The following is a 23,699-nucleotide window of genomic DNA, read 5'->3' as shown; positions in this document are numbered from 1 at the left end:
AAACTTGATTTCTTTATTAATTTAATTGTTTAATTTAAATGATTGTGTCTGATGACCTTAATATACTTTGATTGTTAGTTTGAGTGAGTACCATTGCTGATCAGCATTCTCAGAGAACGAGTTTGTCATTTCTGTCAGTGAGGCTGAATTTAATACTGCATAACGCGTTCATTTCGCCAGCGGTATCAGATTTCCATTTAAAAGTTAAGCGTTCCCAGTTCCTGCCATTAGTTGTGGTCCTGTGCAGGATTCCCTCCTCCGGCCCCCTCCAGCCCACATGCTTGATTTTCGCTTCCTGTCCAGCAGCTCCAGATGGGGCAGATCAATGCGCGCATTCCAGCTCATTGTAACTGTAGCGGCATGTGATTTCAGCCCGTAATGTCCGCGCGCTGGATTGAGCACAATGCTGTGAATATGGTGCCACTTGGAAACACGGAGCTCTACGCACAATCGGCTTTGCAAGTACTTTTTAATCTATTAATACGGAGTGAAACCGCAGCTGGCTCGGTAAGTTATAATAAGGCGTGGCTTTTTTCCCCCCTGAGTGGCAAAATTAGTTTAGACAAATGTGATGTCAGCAGCAAACAGAAACTTCAGGAGAGGTTTATTTTTAGGGTTTGTATTTTTCCTTGGAAAGATGATAATCGCACTTAAGTATTGAAATATTTACTTCTTTGGAATATCCATCTTAAACTGGAGAAGTTGTGTCTTGCAACATGCAGCTGGTTGACCAACTAGCATGTAAAAAAAAGAAAAAAAAGAAGATTGACCAGTTCAAGATGCTGGCTTTGTTGATGGCCCAAAATTGGTCTAGCATCTTGGACCAGATACCAGCTACTAGCCTTAGCTGGATTTTCCAATAGGGAACGGATGTAGTTGATATGTTCTCCTCTCACTGATATTAATGTATTTTTATTGTCTCTCAATTTGAGGCTGTTTTATTGAGGTGACTACAGAGATGAGGTCCTCATCCTCGCGTTTATCAAGTTTTTCCTCCAGGGATTCTTTATGGAGTCGGTGAGTAGAAAATGCACTGCTCTTTTTTATGTTATACAACTAAATATTCCATCTGAACATCATATGTGCCTCTAGTAAGTTTAATCTGCCTCCAGATTTGCACATCAATCTATAGCTATACTAACACTCCTCAATTTACAGCAGAGTAAAACTATTTTTAAGTTTAATCAAATAACTGCCTGAACTCTTAAACTGTTTCACGCCCCCATGGACAGATTGTGGTCCTGGGAGGCCCTGGGCACCAGCCTCTTTGGATGCCTCCTCTCGCCACAAATGATGTGTAATATATTGCAGTGCAAGAAACTGTGAGATATATACTATATATATATATATAAAAAGCTCTGTGCTGAGCTGAAGTTCATATTAAACGTGTACATTTGAGACAAACCATTACATGCTTGTGCTGTATTATAACAGCATAATAAACAAATGACTGACTGTCATTAGATATATAACTGAATTTAACTTAACCTTGACTGCATCTTAAACATATCTTGCTTCAGTGCATGAAACTGTAAGTTCTAGATGTGTTCAGTATCAGCATTAGGGCAACAACAACAAAAAAACTCAATTTACAGACTACATTACATTTATGATCTATGAATGGAATAATAAGAAATATAACCTAATTATAACCTAATGCATAAAAATAAATGACCAAACTGGACCCTTTTTTATTTTTGCACAATTTAGTTCTGGATTTAATTTTTTTTTACTCATACTAACATAATATTAACATAGGCCTACTAAATTCACTTTACCAATTTATTATTTATTCTTGGGTTTATTTCATTCTGCGTAATACTTTGATAATGATTATTATTTGAACCATACTAATTTGTTTATTCGTTTGATTTGACTTCTTGATTGAAAAAAAAGAAATGTATTTTATAAAGTTGCTAAGGTTAAGCTTCAGACGCATGCGCAGTTTCTCCTCTTGTTTATCCCGTCATCAATGGTGGGAGGAGATGAGCGTGCGTGCACGCGCTGGTGTCAGGGAGCTCAGACCGTCAGGACGGGGGGGAAAACGGAGGAAAGAGAAAGGGAAAACAGAATGAAACCGCTTCCGAAACCGGAACAACAATAATTTAAGGAAATACTCAAATTATCATACTATTTTAAAGCTAAATTGTGGAATGAGGGCATTTTAAACCAGCATCTTGTATCTTACATTGAGAGAACAAGGAGAGGAGCCTGAGCCGTTTTATGTAGATGCAAGTGGATAATTAAGACAGGGGAAGAGGAAAGACGTGGAAATTACACACAGCGACCGTCTCTAGGGACGGGAATTGCACAGTGAAGAAAAAGGCACTGTCTGCCACACATTTGGCAACGTTTCTTTTCATTTTACGCATTGCCTTGCCATTCAACCTTCCCCAAACTGAGACATCGCTCCGTTCTTGACCACCCCTGTCTAATTCATGGTGCTATTGTGATTTTTCTCCCCTCCATTTTTATTGGGCGACTGTGTTTGCAAGGATGCCGGATCAGATCTCCGTGTCCGAGTTTCTCTCGGAGACGACGGAGGATTACAATTCCCCCACGACATCAAGCTTCACCACCCGCTTGCAGAGCTGTCGAAACACGGTCAATGTTCTGGAAGAGGTAAGGCCGCTCTTTCACTGTTAAATGAGGGAGGCTAACTCGCACTATTGTGCAAGACAAATAACGGTCCTTGAACGAGCCCAATCCAATGGAGGATCCACTTTAAACTTACTTAACGCTCATTTCTGTCCTGCAACCTCTAAATTCTCCTTGACACTCTCTTTCTCGTTTGAAGCACCGGTCCTTCCCTGTTGGGTTGCATGTAACGTTAGTTCGGTAGATATGGATTTACAATACACAGAATGCGGCGCTGATGAACAGTCATATATGAATATATCCATTGTTAACAGTAACACTTAAATTATTCGACAACATTGCCTGTACCCGTTTCTGCTTTTCATTCGTAATTTTTGTTGTTTTAAGGCTATTTTATTGTTTTGTGCGCATGTTAACGATATTATTTTTTAACAACAACGAAAATCTGTGTTCTCTTGGTTTCATCAATTGGTGCCTATTTTGTAATACCATAACATAATTTCATTTAAGCTGGAAGAGGTCTGTTGGATTTTACATAAATTCGTAATATTTAATAAATTTTATTGATTATGTGCACACAAAAGAGAAAACGTCATAATTTGGAGTGTTGGCGCAATTCTCTTGAATAACTCTGATGTCATTGAAGATGTGCAGTGAGTTGGGAGCTATGAGTCAATAGGAATTTGATCAAATTTAATTTGTCATGAAATTAACGTTACAGCCTTCAATATATTTTGGCTATAAAGATAATAATAACAGCACTTTTGAGAAATTATCGGTTTTAGCTGTTTTATTTTACATGTAGCCAGTTGCCCCTTATGGTAGATAGCTGCCATATTGACATCACATGACCAGTCAGGCAAAGTTGTTATTATTAATATGAACTATTATACTATTATTATGTTGACTTCATATAGTGCTTTACAAAGAAAACAAGCAATACAATACATATGTTTTGTTCAAGTCTTATTTACAGGTTGACTGTGTGCATAATTATCATACAAATATGCATTAATAAATAATACTTTTTTTAAATCAACAATAAATTAAATTATATATCTAACATATATATGCAGGGATATTCAGAGATTGTAAACAACCTCATACAAGTGAAACTGTGATTAGATCAACCTCGGTTAATTAGTAAAAGGCAACAAATGCACTGGAACATAAGCGGAGACAGATGGGCTAATGGTCCGCATGACCTAGATGCCTGTATGTTATTATGTTCATAGATGAGCAGAATGGTAGAGTCAAATGGGATTTGGGAATCTGCATAACCTTTACTTGTAAGGGGTTTTAATTTTTGTAATGTTTATGTATGTCATTTGGGATAATATACCAAAGCCATCATCAACTTTTTCATTTCACTATGTGAAACTATTAAACCATTTATCATAATGAATCAAGCTCTTTTAGTTCATCCATAGACGTAAAAAGGCATTAGTTTAGATTATTTGCACGCTTTGATGTTTTGGAGAAGGAAACGTAAGACTCAGGAACAGCCAGTTGTGCTTTCCTAATTCTCAAAAGGCAGAAATCCCACAAGTCATGCCAGCATCTCTCATCCTCTGTGGATCTGAGATTTGTGATGTTCTAAGAATAGTTAATGTAACAAGGAGAGGTTATTCTCCTGAGCAGTGGTTCCAGGAGCAGAAAGAGTGAGATAGAGAGAAGGGATTAACCTACTTACACATGGGCCAGTGAACACCTGACTTGCCAAGACAACAGAGAGCTCTGCAGGCGGATGAAGGGGCTTCCTCTTGCTCTGCCACAGAGCCCACTTTCTATTGACACACGGTTTTAATGGCCAAGACTGACATAGTGATCCCTGAATGACTCTGAGAGACATGAATGTCCCCACCATGAATTAGCAATGTCCAGGGCAGTGATAGGAGGTATTGTGAGGCAGAATGAATGGGTGGTGAATGAACAGCGCTCTGAATAATACACATGGGTAGGCTGACCGTATTTTTTTTTTATAGCGATGAGGGTGTTAAGAAGACGAACAGAATGCTCAGGCTGGGTTGCGTAAAGAGCCCGTTAGTGGTTTTAGCTAATTGTTTCTGGTGATTTGGAGAGACTCCTCCGTGGTGTCTCGTTTTGGCAGCTCCACATGTTCTTTTGACCTCTTTTGAATACATCATCTGGAATCCAAAGGATTTCTTCTCTCTTATTTTATTCAGAACATAGACTGTAAAAAAAGAGATGGACGACGCATCTCCACTCCAGAAAAATTAAGCCAAAATATCCCAAAAACGGTCGTTGCCGATTACGTCAATCCAAAGCACATCTATCAATCATGGTGTTACACCTAGTTTTTATAGCATCAAATAACAAACAAAAACCAAACTTATTGGGAAAAACGAACACTTGAACATACGTCTGCGTGACAAGAACTACCTAAAATGACAAAAAACGTCTTTGATTTTTCTAGTATTGCTTTTGCGTACCTTTTGATTACATGGAGAGGGCGGGGTTTATGACGTATACCGCAGCCAGCTACCAGGGGGCGATCGAAATGCTTTGGCTTCACTTTTCAGGATTTGTGCGGCACACTTGATTCAGAACTAGAGGACACGGGAATTTTAGGGAAAAAAAGGGGATGTGAGGACAGATGACATGAATTTGCGTTGCCCTATATGAGCGCCATCATGTTTCAGAGCACAGGCACTAACTATCAGGCTAGATCTCAGAAGACCAAAATAATTATAATTTTTTCTCCACACTAGGTATGTTTACATGCACTAATTTTCATCAATCAGAATAAATCTAATCCAATATCAGATTCTGAAAGTTTAAACAAACTGTTTTTAGTTAGGGCTGTGTAACTAACGATTATTTTGATGATCGATTAAGATATAGATTTTTTTGTTTGTTTTGTTTTGTACAATTAGTCAATCTATCAATTTTATTTATAATTTTTTTATGATTAGTCGAATATTCTAATGATTATTTTAAAGATCAATCTAATAATTTCCTGTGGATTAATCCTTGATGAAACATGACAGGACTGAGCGTAGCCTAAACAGTGTGAAATGTTGACGCAGTCCTCGCAAATTGACGAATTTTTGTAATCGATGGAATTACGTGAACGTTTCGTTTTAGCCCTAACCCTAAACATTGCAATCCAATTCACATATTCATTTACATGTATTCTACACAAAACTTCAGTGCATTCACAGTACCCAATCGCCGTGTTTAGAAATGGAGAAAGCCGCTGATGTCATCGGAGCTATGTAAGTTTAATTGTCATTTTTGCCTTGATGACATATTTTAAAAGAAAGCTGATATTTATGTAACAATATTTAGTAAATATTCAGTTTCATCCCATGATGAGTTTGTAAGTCATCATGAGACTGAAGGTATTATTCAATCAGATTGAGAAAATAGTTATAGATTGTGTTAACATGCTTATTTTTTTCCTGTTAATCGCATTATTTCACCAGCCCTTTAAATCAGATCGAAATTTCATTCAGTCCAATTTGAGCTATCAATCTAATTATAAATGCATTATTTGTGTGCATAATGGTTGAGGCTTTGAGTCTCGTTCATGACACAGTGTTCTAAAAACACGCTCAAGTTAAAATAAATTAATCAAATACGTCTCTAGACCTTGCGCTTTTTTACATTCCTTTGCCCTGGCCTGCATCTTACCTTTTTAAACGCAAAACACGTTCTGTGAATTCAAACACACTTTTTTTTAGAGCAATGAATGTAATTTATAATTTAGCTAGGACTCAAACAGTAGTTTGTTCTCAGGATATAAAATAACACACCTCAACATTTGCTCCATCCTTCACTCCATTTTGTCCACAACATCTTTGACCTAATCCTGCATTCCATACAATGCCTCTCCATCTTGATAATGCTTTCCATGGCACTGTGCTGGTATATTCTCATGAGGACCAGATGGCAAGCTAATGAAGGTATAGACTGCTTATCAACAAGCTGCTGGCATGCATACTCAAAGACAATATTTTTTTAACAAAATTTCTGTTCATAATTTCCATTTCAAATAGTATTTGTGGAAATGTCAGAATGATCAGCTCTGTCTTGAGGGCTTACATGGAAACTTGCTTCTTGTTTATTGCTTGTGTCGTATTTTATACAGCACAATCGAGTGAAGGACGTAAGAGATTCTCTGTTTTAGTCCAGTATGGAGTAATGCCTGCCCTGATAATCCTCTCAGAAAAAAAAGTAAAAATGTCCCTGAGTGCTTAAGGGAAAAGTCCCCAGTGACTGATACTGCAGTTAGCACTTCATTTACATGGGCATAGAATAAATCCCTTGCACAGAGACACGCAGTTATATTCTGCACTGCAGCAAAACCCATCCAACTATAGACCGGAATCACTCATTTTATGCCTGAGGTGGAGCTTAAAGCATTAAAGGGAACCATAGACAAAACAGGACAGAAACTTGGGTATTTTATGGTCTAATGTAATGTGTTTAGGATGCGAACACAATGATCAAACTCCTCTTCAGTAGTCTGACTCTGTGGGTTAAACGGGTCAGTGAAATACCTCCTTTACTTGACAACAATGACGCTCATATACAACCGCTGCCTAGTCATCCCTGTCTCTAGCAACAACAAAAAAATGAATAAAAGATGTCCACCCTTCACCATTTGCTCATAATATGCTGCATTGTTTGCTCCAGTGAATTACAAGGAGGTACAAGAGCACTGTATTATTGAGTACAATAGTTTTCTTTTTAATTCTTGACTTTTTATTTATTTGCATTTTTTGGATATCTATTGTAATTTTGTGTAGTTTGAAGTCCAAGCAGAGATTACGACAGTATTGAGGAATCTCATCATTGCTTTTTATTGATGGCTCTGGAAACAATGAGTATATTTGCCAACACAAAAGACCACATGCTGACAGTTCACCATACAAATGTGATTCTGATTTTAAAACTATGTTGTTTTTTCCCCAAGCCATTTTTATGTTTAAATTTTTTTAAATGTTGTTGACACCTGCCGGCTTGGCAGCTGTTTTTTTTGTTTACACATTTATTTTCTGTGCATTCATTCATGCGTAATAGTGCCTGCATAGTAGTCATGGGAACAACGATAAAATGCTCTAGTGACCTATTTTATGGCAGACCTGATCTGCAGCCATTGATTTGTAGCCAGATGGGAAATCAGAGGATTTACACCACATATAGTTGCCTTGAAATTCCTGGTGCATGAGATCTATGGGATTGTATGGTTTGATGGTAAGCCATGTGACGACCCCAATGGATACCGGCCCATCTCACTGCTCTGCGTTCCATACAAGCTCCTCAAACGTCTTATCCTGGCGCGTCTCAATCCAGTGGTCGACTCCCAACTGCCAAAAGAACAAACTGGCTTTCGAAGCGGTAGGTCAACAACAGACCAGGTGACCCTCCTGTGCCAAGACATAGAGGACATCTTCCAGACAGGAGAGAAGGCCGGCACCGTTTTCCTTGACCTCACAGCCGCATGATACTGTCTGGCTGCACGACTTCATGGACTACATATGAAGCTTCTGGAAACCATCCCAGACAAGCGCATTGTGAGCCTCATAATGGAGATGCTGAATAACCGCAGCTTTCGGCTACACACCAGCAATGGCCAAAGCAGTAGGGTGAGAAAGCTCAAGAACGGTGTCCCACAAGGCTCAGTGCTGGCACTTATGCTGTTCAACATCTACGGCTACACCTCTAAGTTGAAGACCCCACGGACGTTCCTGGCCAGCACCTGCCCAGAAAGCAGTGGACAATCCTCAACCGCCTGAGGACAGGTGTGGGGCGCCTCGGGGCTGCAATGATGAAGTGGGGCATCATCACAGATAGTCCTCAATGCAAGTGCGGAGACCCAATACAAACTGTGGAACACATTTTCACTAGCTGCCCCATATATCGGCCACCTAACACAGCGAACGTGGTTTAATTTACCTTGATCATAGGACGCTGGACTGGCTCGCTTCAACCGAACTGAACGTCTAAGGACATAAGCCAGAGAGAGAGAGATAGTATGGTTGGTTTGATGTTTCAGTGCTGACCAGATTTATTTTTTTCTCTGCATTATGTTTTCATTTAGCAGGAGCAGATTGAGCTGTTAAATCTACTTCTTTTAATGTACATTTACATTTACATTTATTCATTTAGCAGATGCTTTTATGCAAATTGAAGTTCAAATGACTGATTTTCCAAAGCCATTTGATTATCCTATCCTGGTAATTTAATTAAAATTCTGCCTTGAAATTAAAGGGAATAATTATAATAATTACCTTATACAAATCAATAAATAAAAACTTAAAGTATAGCTTTATAACACTGACAAATTTGTTTAGTTAAACAAAGAAATCAAGTTTTGTGGCTCTCTGGAATACTTCTGATTGATTGGTTAATTCTGTGGATTCAGTTGCTCACTTTCATTCGGAACGACCATTAAGTCCCGTTCCCAAAAACAATAACTATAATGATAACTATATTAGCATTCTTACTAACGCTCGATAACATTCTGTTTATTTTAAGCAGAAGTTGTCTGCACTTTAAATGCTTGAGTTATTTAGTGTCAGGATGGATTCTGATGGCTGTCAATGTTTTTATTGTTCATTGGCTGAAAAAAAAATTCAGAAAGTGTTTCCAACGAAATTGTTTCTCTGTGTCGTTATCATTATAGTTGTGTTGTGGACTTTTTTTATATGTGGACTTTATCTTTGTTGTTCTCGTCCTTGGTGTGAATGGTCCTTTAGCGTTGCTGCAGCTTGCAAAACGCATAAAGAGGAACTCCGCTTTGCTTGTTCATCTTAAACGTGAGCAGTCGACTGGTGGTTATGTCATTATCAGTCAGAAGTAGCGCTTTCTGTAGCAGTCTGTGATTACTGAACAGTGGCTGCTTAGTGTTAGTCAGCAGAATAATAGTGCTGCTGCTGTTGGCTCTGGCTCTACTGCTGTGTGATTGTGCTGTGTGTCTGTCATTGGAGAATTGTCCAGGCCGAGCTCAGCTGGATGGTTATACAAGCGAATGCAGTTGCTGAGGGAGAGACAGTGTGCCGCGTCTCGTGTCCTTGCGTTGAGGTCACCAGACGCACTCTCAGGCATGGACAAATTGTCTTCTTCACCAGCCTTCAGGGCTGACCAGCCCCTCTGTCATCAAAGGCCACCCTGCTCAAGTTAATGTGCCACTCTGCCTGGCACTGATATAAAAATTCTGGCCAAAACCAGTAAGCCGATAATTAGAGATGCACCGATTGCAATTTTCTTGGCCGATTTTTGCCAAATCCGATTTTCTTTCAAAGAACTATAATTGACAGCATATACAAACAAAAAACTACTTTTCTTCAATGGAAAATTTTATTTTCATAAAAAAACAAGTAAAAAGTACCAAATAAACAAATACGCACAAATCAAACAACAGCACAAATATATGCAATAGAATAAAGAGGGATATGAAATAAACACAGCTTGAAGTTTATCAGGTGGTAGTGTATTCAGGTAAGAAATTACAGAAATTAAAGTATTCAAATGTAAAACAACACTGGATAGTCTTCATTGTAAAAATTAAATACAGATTAATGAATTAAAGTTACGAAAGTTATTCAGTCAAGGGCAGAGAGGGAATATTCAGAGAGGGAACATTCATTTTGTTCAGTCAGCAGTGGGAATATTAGGCTGCTGCCACTTTAAGAGTTTATGCACGGATCCGATATAATGTTATACAACTTGCGTTATCTTTCTCAACTAATTAAGTTCCAAAAGTGACTGTGTTTAACTGAATACTCACCAAGACAGGTATTTGGCCATTTAAGCACAGTAAGCCATTCATTTTGATACTTGCGACTCACAAGCTGCTTGAGACTGAGAGGCGGCTTGTGCGCTCCATTTATATAGATTAGTTGTACACGTGCTTTTGGTGTGAGAGCAAAACCGGCAGGAATTAGGGAAATTATGCACAAAATAAGCACTGTTTAACCGGAGCAAATGAGATGAGTGAGAGGCGGGTGTGTGTCACTTCACGGTCAGAGAGAAGAGAGCGAGAATGCGCAGCTGACGTTATTGCCTGTGCAGCTGGCAACAAAATGGACTAGCCCAGAATCTGAAAGACGTAAGGATGATCGGCCGATCATGCGGAAAATCGGTCCTGGTCGGTCGATCTGTGCATCTACCAATCATTTTTCTGGCGGCCGATAACTGAAAAATGTACGATATTAACGTTGTATACTGCTTTGTCTAAATAAATTTAAAATAACATATTAAAATCTAAAATAAATTGCTTTAAATGCTGCAAGTGAATTTAGGCATCACAAAAATCAAGATTATCAATGTCTAGTATTGAGTAATACTGAATTAGAAAATCTGTAATATGTGCCAGTAACAAATATGTCACACACTACAAAATATGTCAGAGTCATTGTTTTCTGACTGCATAAAAAAAAGAAGCATTGAACCAAGTGTTTCTTTTTGAGTCCCACAAAAGTTTTCACCTGCCTCTGTGTTTGTGTTTATATGTGTATCTGTGTTTTATTAATAAGACTTGAACAGAACATGGAATCCTCAGAACCAAAGGCATACCTAGCATTCTGCGTGAGTATCAGAGGGCCCGTTGCTATGGATACGAACCAAACAGACCATCATTTACACAATGACCTGTTCTTCTCATATCTAGAGCCACAGATTCAATCAGTGCCAGCGCTGAAGTGGTGCTTGCCAGGCCTGTGGGTGTTCAGTGGCTCAGCGATCGGCGTGTTGACTTCATGCAATGTTTCCATTGCGTTTCTCTCGGACATTTGTATCTTTTTCTTCTACAGTTATTGTAATTAAAACAGACAGAAGAAAGTTGGATCACCCTTGGCCTGCAGTTCTGACTCATAAACCCCATGAAACTTTGGTCTGACCTTTTTCCCTTGTGCTGTACACTCCAGCCTCTCCACAGCCTCAGTCAAGTCTGCTGGCTTTGGCTTGGCAGAGAGAAGTAATTCCTTAAGGAGTTCATGTTTCTTGTGGCTGATAGCTGGTGCAGGTCTCCCCTGACCTAAATGTTCACGGCAGTGTGTTCAAATCTTGGAAAAGTTTTCTAGTAAAAGACCCTTTTGGCAGGCCATAGAGACTCTTTTCTTGCTTGGCAGGCCTATGTTGGCCTTCTCGATTGGCTGTCTTGATAAAGTCCAATAATCGATCTGGTTGTTTGTAGTGTGAATCTAATGGATTGTGGTTGCTTTGAGTAGCAGGAAAAGTGTATTATAGCTCTGTTTTTCCACCAGTATCTTGTTTCTGAGGGATCTACAGCTTTGAGGTTTGTCCAAATGAATGCTGTGCTAGGTTGGGTCGTTTTTTTTGTTTATTGTTTGCTCCTTTTTTTGGCCCAGTGAAAAACATTATTTGACCGGTTTTGAGATATTGTCGAGAAAGGTGCTTTCAATTTAGGCTGGGATTACTGAGCGCTCCAGGAAGAGAGCCAAGGGCTCAGTGATGCCCATCGGTTGAGTAGGTGAACAGAGGGTCAAGGTTTGATGTGAGTGAGAGTATTAGTGTGTGTTACTGCAGTCTATCCAGTCATAAAGAGGCAAATGCTTAGTCATGGAAGGACAAAGTAACCCTTTATTGAGAGTGTCATATTGTTCTGGTGCCAGTGAGTGTAATGTTACATTTGTTCTCGATAGAGCACTTAACTTTCTTTGTCTGTATAATAACTGTAGTGCTGCTTTTAATTTTTGGTCTCTCTTCAGGTTCCAGATGGTGGTCTGAAAAAATGTAGCTGACTGACCATAAAGGAAATAGTTCACACAGAATGGAATTTCTGGCATATATTAGGGTGTGTTCACACTTGGCATGTTGGGTTCAATTAAAATGAACTCTGGTGTGATTGCTTTGTTAGTGCGGTTCATTTGAATAAGTGTGAACGCTGCCATCTGAACCCTGGTGTGCGCCAAATCAGAACTCTTGTGGAGTTCGACTGAAAAGTAAACGCAACACGGACCAAAGACATCTAAATGACGCAAAAACAGGACGCAATGTCACAAGATGACTAAAAAGGACAGAATGCTCAAGCAATACCTGTTTTTTCCTGTCACAGGAGCTACACTGCCCATTACAGTTCGTAATAGGTTCGGACCGTTCAGCCTTAAAAATGACAGTCTGAAACACTAAGTGAACCAGGAGGATTAAAATGTATGATTTTCTTTTTTGGTCTGGACTAAAAGAACCAAGAGAACTGAACTACAAGTGTGAACAAACCCTTACTCACCTTCACAGACATCCCGCCTCTCCCAGAAGTTCCCGGAGTCTTTTGCATATTGATAGCATCTCCCTGATGCCCGCAAATGATCTATAATAATGAGTTATTGCAGGGTGGAATATCTGCCTTCATGTCGCTCTGTATGACTTTCTTTCCACGATGGGACACAGAAGGTGAATGTTTTAAGAATATCTTGTCTGCTCTTTTTTCTATACAATATAAGATAGGCTATATCAGGCTGTACTTGTAAATGATTATTTTAAGGATAACTTCAAATGGATAAAGCAGGTAAATGTTTTTTAAGGTGGATGAAACTCATAAGGTTGAGAGATTATCCAGATCATAATGGAGATGTCACCTGCTGAGCTTTTATCTTCTCTGCTGTGCTCAGAGTTACTGCTCTGTTCACTGTGGTCACGCTTAATAGCCTACAAGACCATTTGAGGATATGGTTAGATTGTTGTAATTAGTTGTGTAATGAAATTACTTTCTTGGTCATACATCAGAAGACTGATAGTTCACACTTACAGGGTAACTGAATTAGCTGGAGACTATTTTTTTATATATTCATATAAAATATATGTATATATATATATAAAGCAGCACAACTGTTTTCAACATTGCTAATAATAATAAATGTTTCTTGAGCACCAAAGCGGCATATTGGAGTGATTTCTGAAGGATCATGTGACACTGAAGACTAGAGTAATGATGCTGAAAATTCAGCTTTGCCATCATAAAAATAAATTACATTTTAAAATATATTAACATATTACTAATATATTTTTAATCAAATGAATGCAGCTTAAGTGAGCAAAAGAGAATTATTCCAAAAACATGTCCTATTGGTTTATTTGTGTTGTGACTTGCTTGCCTGCTAAACTTCCACCGTAAGTGCATTACTTTCCGCTTTTTACAAATAATTTTGTGAACCCTTGTTTTCCATTAGAACGTTACCCTTTCCAATAGAAATATTCCTTTAAATCTTGGTATTTGGATGTTGTTGCCCATAACAATGAAATAGCAAGCAAGTGAAATGACCAGGGATAAAAAATAAAATAAAAAGCTCTGAAGAGTCTCGACCTGGCGAGTCTGTCTGTCCCTGGATCACAGTGGGCAGTCCAACTTTGGTGTACCAGTGTCCAAACATAGCTGCAAGAAAATGAGAGAATGGCCGCAGAGGGAAATCATTTATCACATGAGCGGCACATAACTACTACTTTCATCACCACAGGTTCTTGATCAGTGTGCCGCAGCTGTCCAAATGCTCATTATTTCTCTGCCTCAGCATGCCTTGTGTTCGCTGTTGGAGGAGGTACATGAACACAATGAGTGGTTCATAGAAACACAACTCATCTCTAAATGTATAGCAGGACATCAGTCTACAGACTGGATTAGAAATGACATGTTTCCTGTCAGGTTCTATACCGACCACATAATCAGTATAGAAATGGCTCTTTTTGTAATTTTGTGTTCCTTATTTAAAATGGCAGGATTTGCATCTGGTTAAATTGAGCTAACATTATTTCTCAATGGTAGAGCAAACAAGATAAATGATTGGTCCGCTATGGTCTGCTAACTATTGTTTGATATCCGTCATTTTTGGAAAACATTTAAATATGGGCAAAACAAACAATGTTAACTTACACCAAAGCTAAAGTATTAAAATGTATTCAATCGTATTCAATGAATACACCAACCTTCAACATTTTGGTTGGTATTATTTTTAAAATGTTTTTGAAAGAATTATCTTATGATCAAAAACAGTAAAAATAGTAATGTACACTGTATATGTTATAACAGTCGTATTAATATTTCACAATATTAATACAATTTAAAATAACAGTGTCCTATTTTATTATAATTCAAGATAATTCATTCCTTTAGAAAACATTAAAACATATTTTGTGTATACCATAATCAATTTTTTAAAGGATTTTTGGACGAATGGAAGTAAAAAAGCATTTATTTGAAATAGAAATCTATAAAATGTCTATACTGTTTTACTGTCACCAAACAGCAGTGTACATATGACTCATGAATAATGGTTATTTTAATAACTTCACAATTCATAATAAAGAATGTAAATACAATACTTAGGTACTATGACAATTCTACAGTATGCATTAATATCCACCTATCTTTTGAGAAAACACTTTATTTTCAGAGAGCTGTCATGAATGTTGAAGGATTTGTTTTAAATTGTGGCCTAACGCTCTGTCTTTCTTATAATCACAATTGAAGGGCTTCTTTTAAAACTCCACAGATTATTTTTGGTGTGTTTGGGAGGGGTGTGTTTGTATTGGTTGCTGTGCCTGTTAGGACACACATCTGTTAGTCACCAGCTGAAACAGAGCACATGAATGCAGTATGAATGGCAAAGCCTGTTGGTCATGTTCAATGAATGCACTAAATCCGCTTTCCGTGACTAACAAATTAAATTAGTAAAATGCAATATATTCATAATTTCATATATATTTGCTTTTTTCCCACAATATCAAGTTAATTGCTCTTGAGTCAGCCTGCCTCTATTCCATTCACTTGCATAATTTCCTTTTCATCCAGAGAGACACACGCCTGATAAAATCAGGGAGGGAGGAGGGCATCAGCCAGGACACAAGTTCAAAGTGTCTAAAAGAGTAAAGCAAAGAGTTCACATACAGGAAATGCATGTTTCCCTGGAGATGGATTTGGTTTCTGTCTTTTAAAGCCAAAAGATTTGGTTTCTGTCTTTTAAAAACAGAAACAAATAGATAGAGGAAAGGAAAGGAAACAGGATTCGTTGACACCCTGTTGTTTACTGTCATGCATCAAAATATTTTCAGAGATTTCCAGGAGCGCATACCCTCAGGGGCATGTCCTGTTCTCCGCTCTCAGTTTCACAGCGGTTTTGATTTTTGAAATAATATCCACAAGATGACAATGAAGTGCGGTCGAGGGGTTCTCCCCATCCTGTGCTGCGGTTGCTAGGAAACTGCATGTCAAGGGTCTTTCGTGGTATGTTAAGTTGTGTAGTGTGTACCCATTAACCGCCTCAATTAGACACTCCATGCTGTCCTGTCCGAGGGGATTCTGTCTAATGTTCATTAAGTTTATTAGTTAGTTGAATTACTTTTAATCAATATAGTTTTAATATTTAAATATGTCAACAAGAGTGTAGGCTAAGCTGCTTTTCTGTTATAAATTTGGTGTTACAGGGAATATCTCTGACATTTTCCCCACCTGTCGGCCCATCTGAGCATTGGAAATGCCTCCAAGTCTTTGCAGCTCCTGTGTTGTCATGGTTACAGTGTGATTATGGGATTCCCAATGTTTGGTTATGCTCCTCGGATGGGTGTGGCCAGTGATGTGATTCCTTTGGAATTCTAAGATCATGAATCATAAATGAATCACAGACCTTTTTTAGCCGTGTTTTATAATCACCCTATTCTCTTCTCTTTATCTCTGTCTCTCCAGGCTTTGGACCAGGACCGAACAGCTTTACAAAAGGTCAAGAAATCCGTCAAAGCAATCTACAACTCGGGTCAAGGTGAGTTTTGACCCAGCTGAGGGTGTTCAACAGTAAAATTCTGGGAATAATAAAAATATGGCCTTAATCTTTGATAAAATGTGTGGCTGTAAAATTTTTATTTTCCATTTCATAATTGAAAGAATTGGGTTTAATTGGCACAATCATGGTGAAGCACCAGTCTAACCCACAATCCTGAAGTGAGAAGTCGCTGTTACCATGGAAACGGGAATTGCCATTGCACTTCCTTCCTATCGTCTCTTCCCCCATTCTCTCTTGGCAAGCTCAAATGCTTACTTGCCCTCTAGGGTAAATCAGCATGAAAGGTCAGGAAATCCTCCAGACCATGTAACTAACATCTCATGAGTGTGACACAGTGGTTTCTGGCTCATGCGGTTGCATTATCAGCTTGTAAGTGTTCAATGTCATACCGCTCCTATTGGCCAAGCTCACAGGCCTGATGCCAAATGTCAATGGCTGTTTGATCAGGGCTTCATAATGCTTAATGTTTACGCTCAGGCTTCTCTTGTGGACCTGAAATAGACAAAGACATAGGCATGTTGGCAAGGTTGGGATCAGGGCTGGAGATTGAGAAACGAACAGTGTTTGAATATAAGCATATTTAGGACTCTAAAACAGGGCAGACATCTGTGTTTTGCTGCTGTGTGACCTTGAGATGGGTCACAATGGTCGACTAGATGAGAAAAGCATAAAAAGACTATAAAAGATGATAAAAGATTTAAAAGCACAGCTACAGCCATACACATCCAGATGGATGTCTTTGGCAGTTTTACCAGCAACATGCTATGAGTTTTTATTGTATTTGTTTTTTTTAAATCAAACGGTCAAACTTTTAACGAGTCTTAAGAAATGCATTTGATTGGAGTCAAAACCAGACTAATTATACTGGGCTTTCATTTCAGAAAAGAAGAAATTAATTAGAAATTCCAGAAATAATGATGATGATTATTAGATTATTATTTTATTCATCAGTTTATATACATTTTATATATATAATTATATTTATAAATATAATACTAATATATATGCGTAACTAATAATAGTTTTACAGTTGCATTATTAATAATCATTTTATTCGTATAGGCTAATATCTTTTTATGCATAAAATGCAGCTCAAAGACTACATTCAAATTGTCAGTTTTTGGGATTGACAACCACATTTACCTACAGGTGTGACTCTCAATGTCTTGTTCAAACAGGAACTTACAGTAGCGTTGAATATATTACTTATATTATACTAATATAAGTATTTGAACATATTAGAACATATTATTTAAACTGCATTGGTTACCCATACGATACAGAATTCATTACAGTGTTGTATGTTTTTAAGGCTCTGCATGGCCTAGGGCCATAGTGTTACTAATTGAATCAGTCTTTCTCAATCCAGTAGATCTATGCGCTCAAATGATTAATTGCTCCTCATGGTTCTGCGATCTCGTATAAAATGTAAAGGTGATCGGGCATTCTCTGTTGCATTCTCTCCTAGGCTCTGGAATGACCTTCCTCTGTCTGTCTTCTCCCTACATTGGGTGTATTTCAGAGTGCGCTTAACTTATTTGTTTGCTTTAGCATTTGAAAAAGCTTTGTAAGCTGTGTATGTCATTATGTTTGCATTGTTTATATTTTCTATTTTTTTATTTGATCTTTTATCTTCTTCTGTACAGCTTTTTGGTTACACTTGTGGTGTTGAAAGTGCTCTATTAATAAAGTAGAGTTGAGTTGAGAATATTGTCTGTACTGTATGAACATGCAATAGAAAGATGGCGACGTTTTGATGATAAAACTGTCGTCACTTTTGATGCGACAAGAGTCCAATCGAGCCGTGAGTTCAGACATCAAATCGTTATTAGTTGACAGCAGCTTTTATATCTGGAAGGAGAGCGGAACATTTGACGTTGCGCTGCTCGCACATTGAATACAAAACTGACGGTGGAGAACAGTGACTGGATCTAAAACCTTCAGATGACACAGTTCACATCTTTGTCGATGTAAGTGACCGTAAGCGCAGAGCGGCTCTCACACTGTATGACGTGACAGACAACTAGTTGTCCAGTCCGGTTCCATTCACACAGCGCAGAGAATGCAGTTGTCATTCCAGTAAATTACTGAAATGTGTGTAAATGTAACCAATACCAAGTTCCTTAAATACAGGACTAAAAACCATATTCTGTTGCTGTGTGTGAAGATGGCCAAAGTCTCAAAGTGCTTCACAATATAATTCGAAACAAAAAAACACTTTAGAAAGGAACATTTTTGTAATAAATTTTGTGTTATTTCAAGTAATAAAAAATTAATGTCTCTATCCAATCTTTTGAGTGGAAGTTTATGCATTTGTGAGAGATTCATAAGCTCATAACAAAGACATAAACAGTCAGAAATGAGAAACTACATTTTTTTGTTCCATGGGTTGTTTACACAATACCCTGAATGAGAACTTTTAACACACTGAGATTCCCACAGATTGTCCATAACGGCTGCAGTAAACCTTCCCACCTGTTTGTTTAGAGAAGGTGACAGTCCCCTTATTTCTGGTGCCATTATATGAACGTAGCCTCTGATTGTTATACTAATAATAGGACATGGCTGTGACCACATGTGACGATTTAAGTGATGTGATACAATATGTAAGACTTCCTCTTGTGAGCTGCAGTGCTTGATCATCAGATTGATTGGCTGACCTCTCTCTGACCTCAGTATTCCTCAGAGAGCACACGGCCTCTACGCCTCTTCAGCAATACAGGGGCATTTCCATCGTGATTCAGCAAAAGGCAGCAGAAATGTCACCTTTTCAGTTTGTGAACGAAAGCAGCCGCTCATGTTGCACATCACTGCTCGGTGATGCAGTGTATCTTACTGTGTGCAGCAGGCAGAGGATGTAAACCGGCTCCCGCTGTGTTATCCACTCTCTGCTGTGTGTGTTTGCAGGTGGCCTCAGTGTCATGATCCTGTTTAATCAGATGTGATTGTATAGTAAGCACTCTAATCAGCTCCAGATGATTAATACCTGAGCTCTTGACACTTGGCATGGGGTGTTTGTTCTCTGTTGAATTCCAGGTCTGCTCATGTCACTTGAATGCTCAGTCTTGTTTAGATCTGTCTGCAACCTTTTAATCCATTTGTGACATGGTATGATCTACTTATCTTCTCTGCTGACATCAGTGGACCATGTTCACCTGTGTTTACCCTAAAAGTCTAGATAAGAGTTTGTTTATCATGACCTTAATTCTTTTTATATTATGATATGACTGGGACTCCATGTGGCGATAGTCATTTTTACTTTTTATAGTATTTTTGCATCCAGTTGACCATTTATCATGATCTTTTTTAATATAATGGGTTCTATTAGTATAAGTGTTAGTAAAAGTATTAGTATTAGGGTTCATTTTATATATAGTGCATTTAATGCATACAATTAATTGAAGATGCAATGCAATCTTTAGCTTTAGCTTAGCTTTAACTAATTATTTTTAGTATTAGTAGTGATATTTATGTATATAATTTATGAATACAATATACAAAGAATATACAAATCATATTATTGTTGATAATTCAATTGAATGCAAAATAAATTATTATTAGTATTAGTATTAATTTTTATATTATTAATACATTTCTAAAATAAATGAACAGTTCTATACAAATAAAATAAAAATCTTACTTCGACTTTTTTGTGTTATTTCATAGTTTTAATGACTTCACTATTATTCTTTGGAAAATCGTATAAAAAAAGAATATTTATGTCTGTCCAATCTTTTGAGTGGAGATATATGAATTTTCGGAGAGATTCAAATGATCATAAATAGCTGACATAAACAGTCAGAAATGAGCTCATCTATCTGATTCCCTCAGATTGTCGAGTTCATAACGGCTGCAGGAAAACTTCTCATCTGGTCATTTAGAGAAGGTGACAGTCCCCTATTTCAGGGTACCAGATCTCTTAGCTCCACTCAACAAGACAAATGACCTAATAACGCCACTGTGCCATGGGCTGGGGTCCCAGTGTGGAGCTATGGGAAGATGATGAAGCAATACCAGATGATGTGGTGTCCATACTGTGTTTTCAAAGTAAAGATCAGTGGAGACCCTAAACTTGTACAGCACTAAAGATGGTCATATTATAAATTCTCTTCATTATTTTTATTACACAAGAGACTGTTGTATATGGGCACCTGTATTATTTTTCTGTGGGCACTGATGACCTTGACCTGTGCCAAGTGAGGAGCAGCTTTAGCACATATGTGTATTGAAAAGGCTATTATTTGTTCACATGACATCCTGTGGGCTGGGATTCTCACAGGAAGCTGCCCTAGTTGACAAATGTGCAGGGAATTGAGGAATTGTTTTTTTCCTCCACATGGTATGCTATTTAAAATTTATTTTTGTGTGTGTTATATGACAACTCCATCCTCTAGGGTCATTTTTTATGAGTTGTATGGTTTTTATGTTAACCAGTAGGTAGGGTTATAAATTCTTGAATTTCTTGAAGATCTTTGAATAAAGTACATTCCAATTCTTTCATAAAATGCATGGTCTGTTTTGCTTTACAGATCATGTGCAGAATGAAGAGAATTATGGGCAGGCACTCGACAAGTTTGGCAGCAACTTCATCAGCCGAGATAACTCTGATCTGGGAACAGCCTTCATCAAGTTCTCTGGCCTTATCAAGGAGCTGGCTGCTCTCCTCAAGAACCTGGTGAGGGATAGTGTACTGTTTTATGTATTAATGTTTGTATGATTTTATGTATTGTAATATTAGAATGTAATAACTTTAAATTATGGATAATTATATGCAACTAACCCTAATCCTGGTGTTACCTATTTTATTTTATTTTAATGAGGATTATTTGAACAGCTTAGAAACTAATTAGTTTAGTTAAAGCTGCAGTCCGTAACTTTTTTGGGTTAAAAATTGTCCAAAATAAATTTGAGCAAGTACATAACCAGCCAGTGTTCAAAACTATCTACTTGCCTTAGCTCGATTCAAAACGGTATAAGCTTGTAATAATGTTTTTAATTCCAGTAGTACTGGTGGATTTCCGCGGGAAATTCGAGCCTGTCTTTGCGTCATTACATCACATCTGTACACATAAAGAAGGTGTCTCGACTAGTAGGCTATATTGCGTGAGGATGTTAGAGGTGGAGATTTATAGCCTTTTCTCTCAGCACTTGATATAATAACCTTAGATAGTTAACTATAGATATTAACTATAGATATTAACCTTATCAATTTGATGGCGGATCCAGAAAGGTACAAACTACAATCACCAGTGACAACTGAGATTCACCCGTTGTAAAATGCAAAAGACTTTGGAGTGGCTACTGAAAAAAAGAGACTGCAACCGGACCCATGTGAAAACAAGGATAAATATCTGAAGGGCATTAAATGTAGTCACGCAATGTTGATTGTTAACATTAACAATTTGAGAACTAAGTATAATTTGCACGGATTTGATGTGATATGATAAGCGATCGTTAGATTTAATCAGCGCGATTTACTGCAATGCTTTTTTTACCCTTAGTTGGTCAGAACAAAAGTGGATGTTACTTATTAAGATGACATTTTCCGTTGAAAATTCTCAAGTTGGTCATACTTCCAAAAACACTGGCGCGTTTACTGACAGCCGCACATTCTCCTCAAAACATTGGATTTATCCGTGCTGTGCCGTGCCGAGGCACAACCCACGTAAAGTTGATAATTCCGTGAATAACTGCAATCGCAGATTTCGAACAGAGGTGGCGACAAAGAGGAAATACTACGGATTACAGTTTTAAGTAATGAAAAGTTGAGAAGAATTGGACTAAGAGCATTTTAATTGTTTATCACGATTATTTAGATGTTTTAAAACCAACCAACATCCACAAATGAAAAGCATATTTAAACTAATACATGTACTAAAGTAACAGTAATTTTGACATTCCCACACATTTCATACTTTTATAAATATCCTAAAATAGTAATTTAAAGCTGATAATTTGATTATTCTTGTACAGTACATGTAGTGTGTTCCCTGATCATAAGCTGTATGATACTTGTTCTGATTCTCCTCTGACTCTTCTCCTCAGCTCCAGAGTCTCAGCCACAATGTCATCTTCACCCTGGACTCTCTGCTCAAAGGAGATCTGAAGGGAGTGAAGGGGGTAAGATTTACATCCCTGTTTCTGAACTGAACTAATTGGAAAGACCCCCTCTGAGGAACACCCTGATTTACTGCCCCATATTGGTTTTAAATGAGTCCCTTTGGACCAAAAAATGCACACTGTAAATCACTATGGAGTTAAATTACAGGGTTCTTCACGCCACTGTCGTCTATGAAACACAGTACTGAAGGAATGGCCACTGTTAGTGCTAGTAAACAGTGTGGGAGTGTTTAACGCCCTTTGACTCAGTCGGTTTGAAGTGTTTACTGGTTGACTGGAGGAAAGAGCTCAGGCGTCAGACTGACCAATCTTGTCAGCCTCTTGTTGATGTCTCAGGCTTGAAGGCAAACATGTAGTGATTGTGAAAATTACTTGCACTAAGTGTAGGGCCATCTCACACTGAGCTGTTTTGGAAGGGCTGTCTGATTGTTTTTACATTAGCATGACCCAGGCTAAGAGCTTCAGCAGCATCAGCTGAATTTCTGAGTGGAAGTGATGAGGCTTCACTTTTTTGCTCAGTAGACAGAGGTTACATACCTACCAGCCCCCACTCTTTCTCTCTCACTCTCTTATCTCACTCATACTTTGTCTCTCTCTTTCTTTCACCCTCTTACTCAGCGGAAACGAAACCGTTCTCTAAAACCCTTATTGACAGAGGCAGAGGCAGTTGAAGGGTATAAGTGCAGTCCCTGGAGGACATTATCAGCTCTCTCTAAAATCTTTCCTGCACTGGAACAGATGCCTCATAACCCATTAACAAGCACCTACACCAATGCTCCTCTATGTTTAACCAGGACTCGCTCAGAGACTCTTAAAGAGATAGTTCACCCAAAAATGAAAACTAGCCCATGATTTACTCACCCTCAAGTCATCCATAATATGACATTGTTTTTTCAGACGAATACAATCGGAGTTATATTAAAAAATGTCTTGGCGCTTCCAAGCTTTATAATGGCAGCGAATGGTTGTTTCTGTTTTGAAGTCCATTAAAGTGCATCTGTCCATCATAAAAGTGCTCTGCATGGCTCCTGGGGGTTGAAAGATTTTGTATTTAGTGATGTTATCATGTCGCCCTTCAACAATCTTAACCCAAAGTCCTGTTTGTGAGACAGAACTTTATAATAGGGTTAATAAAGGCTTTGTGAAGTGAAGCGATGCGTTTGTGTAAGAAAAATATTCATATTTAACACGTTACAAAGTAAAATTCTACTTGCCGGCCAA

The 23,699-nt window shown here is 38.1% G+C and overlaps 1 protein-coding gene across 3 annotated transcripts in view; it reads left to right on the top strand.

Moving 5' to 3' along the window:
- Nucleotides 1-319: 319 nt before the first annotated feature.
- Nucleotides 320-23,699, top strand: part of asap1a (ArfGAP with SH3 domain, ankyrin repeat and PH domain 1a) — a 47,239-nt gene continuing 23,859 nt past the window's right edge. The window contains exons 1-6 of one of the 3 annotated variants that reach the window (XM_079613568.1): nt 320-507; nt 933-1,017; nt 2,496-2,622; nt 16,265-16,337; nt 20,888-21,033; nt 22,404-22,478. In XM_079613568.1, coding sequence (XP_079469694.1) covers nt 959-1,017; nt 2,496-2,622; nt 16,265-16,337; nt 20,888-21,033; nt 22,404-22,478 — 480 coding nt within the window. In that variant the 5' untranslated portion in view covers nt 320-507; nt 933-958. Of the gene's footprint in view, nt 508-932; nt 1,018-1,991; nt 2,623-16,264; nt 16,338-20,887; nt 21,034-22,403; nt 22,479-23,699 lie in introns of those variants that run through there. The other 2 variants (XM_079613569.1, XM_079613570.1) reach the window with 2 other exon arrangements.

The sequence above is a fragment of the Phoxinus phoxinus genome (genome assembly GCF_949152265.1).
Source record: "Phoxinus phoxinus genome assembly, chromosome: 5".
Taxonomy (NCBI): Eukaryota; Metazoa; Chordata; class Actinopteri; order Cypriniformes; family Leuciscidae; genus Phoxinus; species Phoxinus phoxinus.
This window is presented reverse-complemented; position numbering and strand designations above follow the sequence as displayed.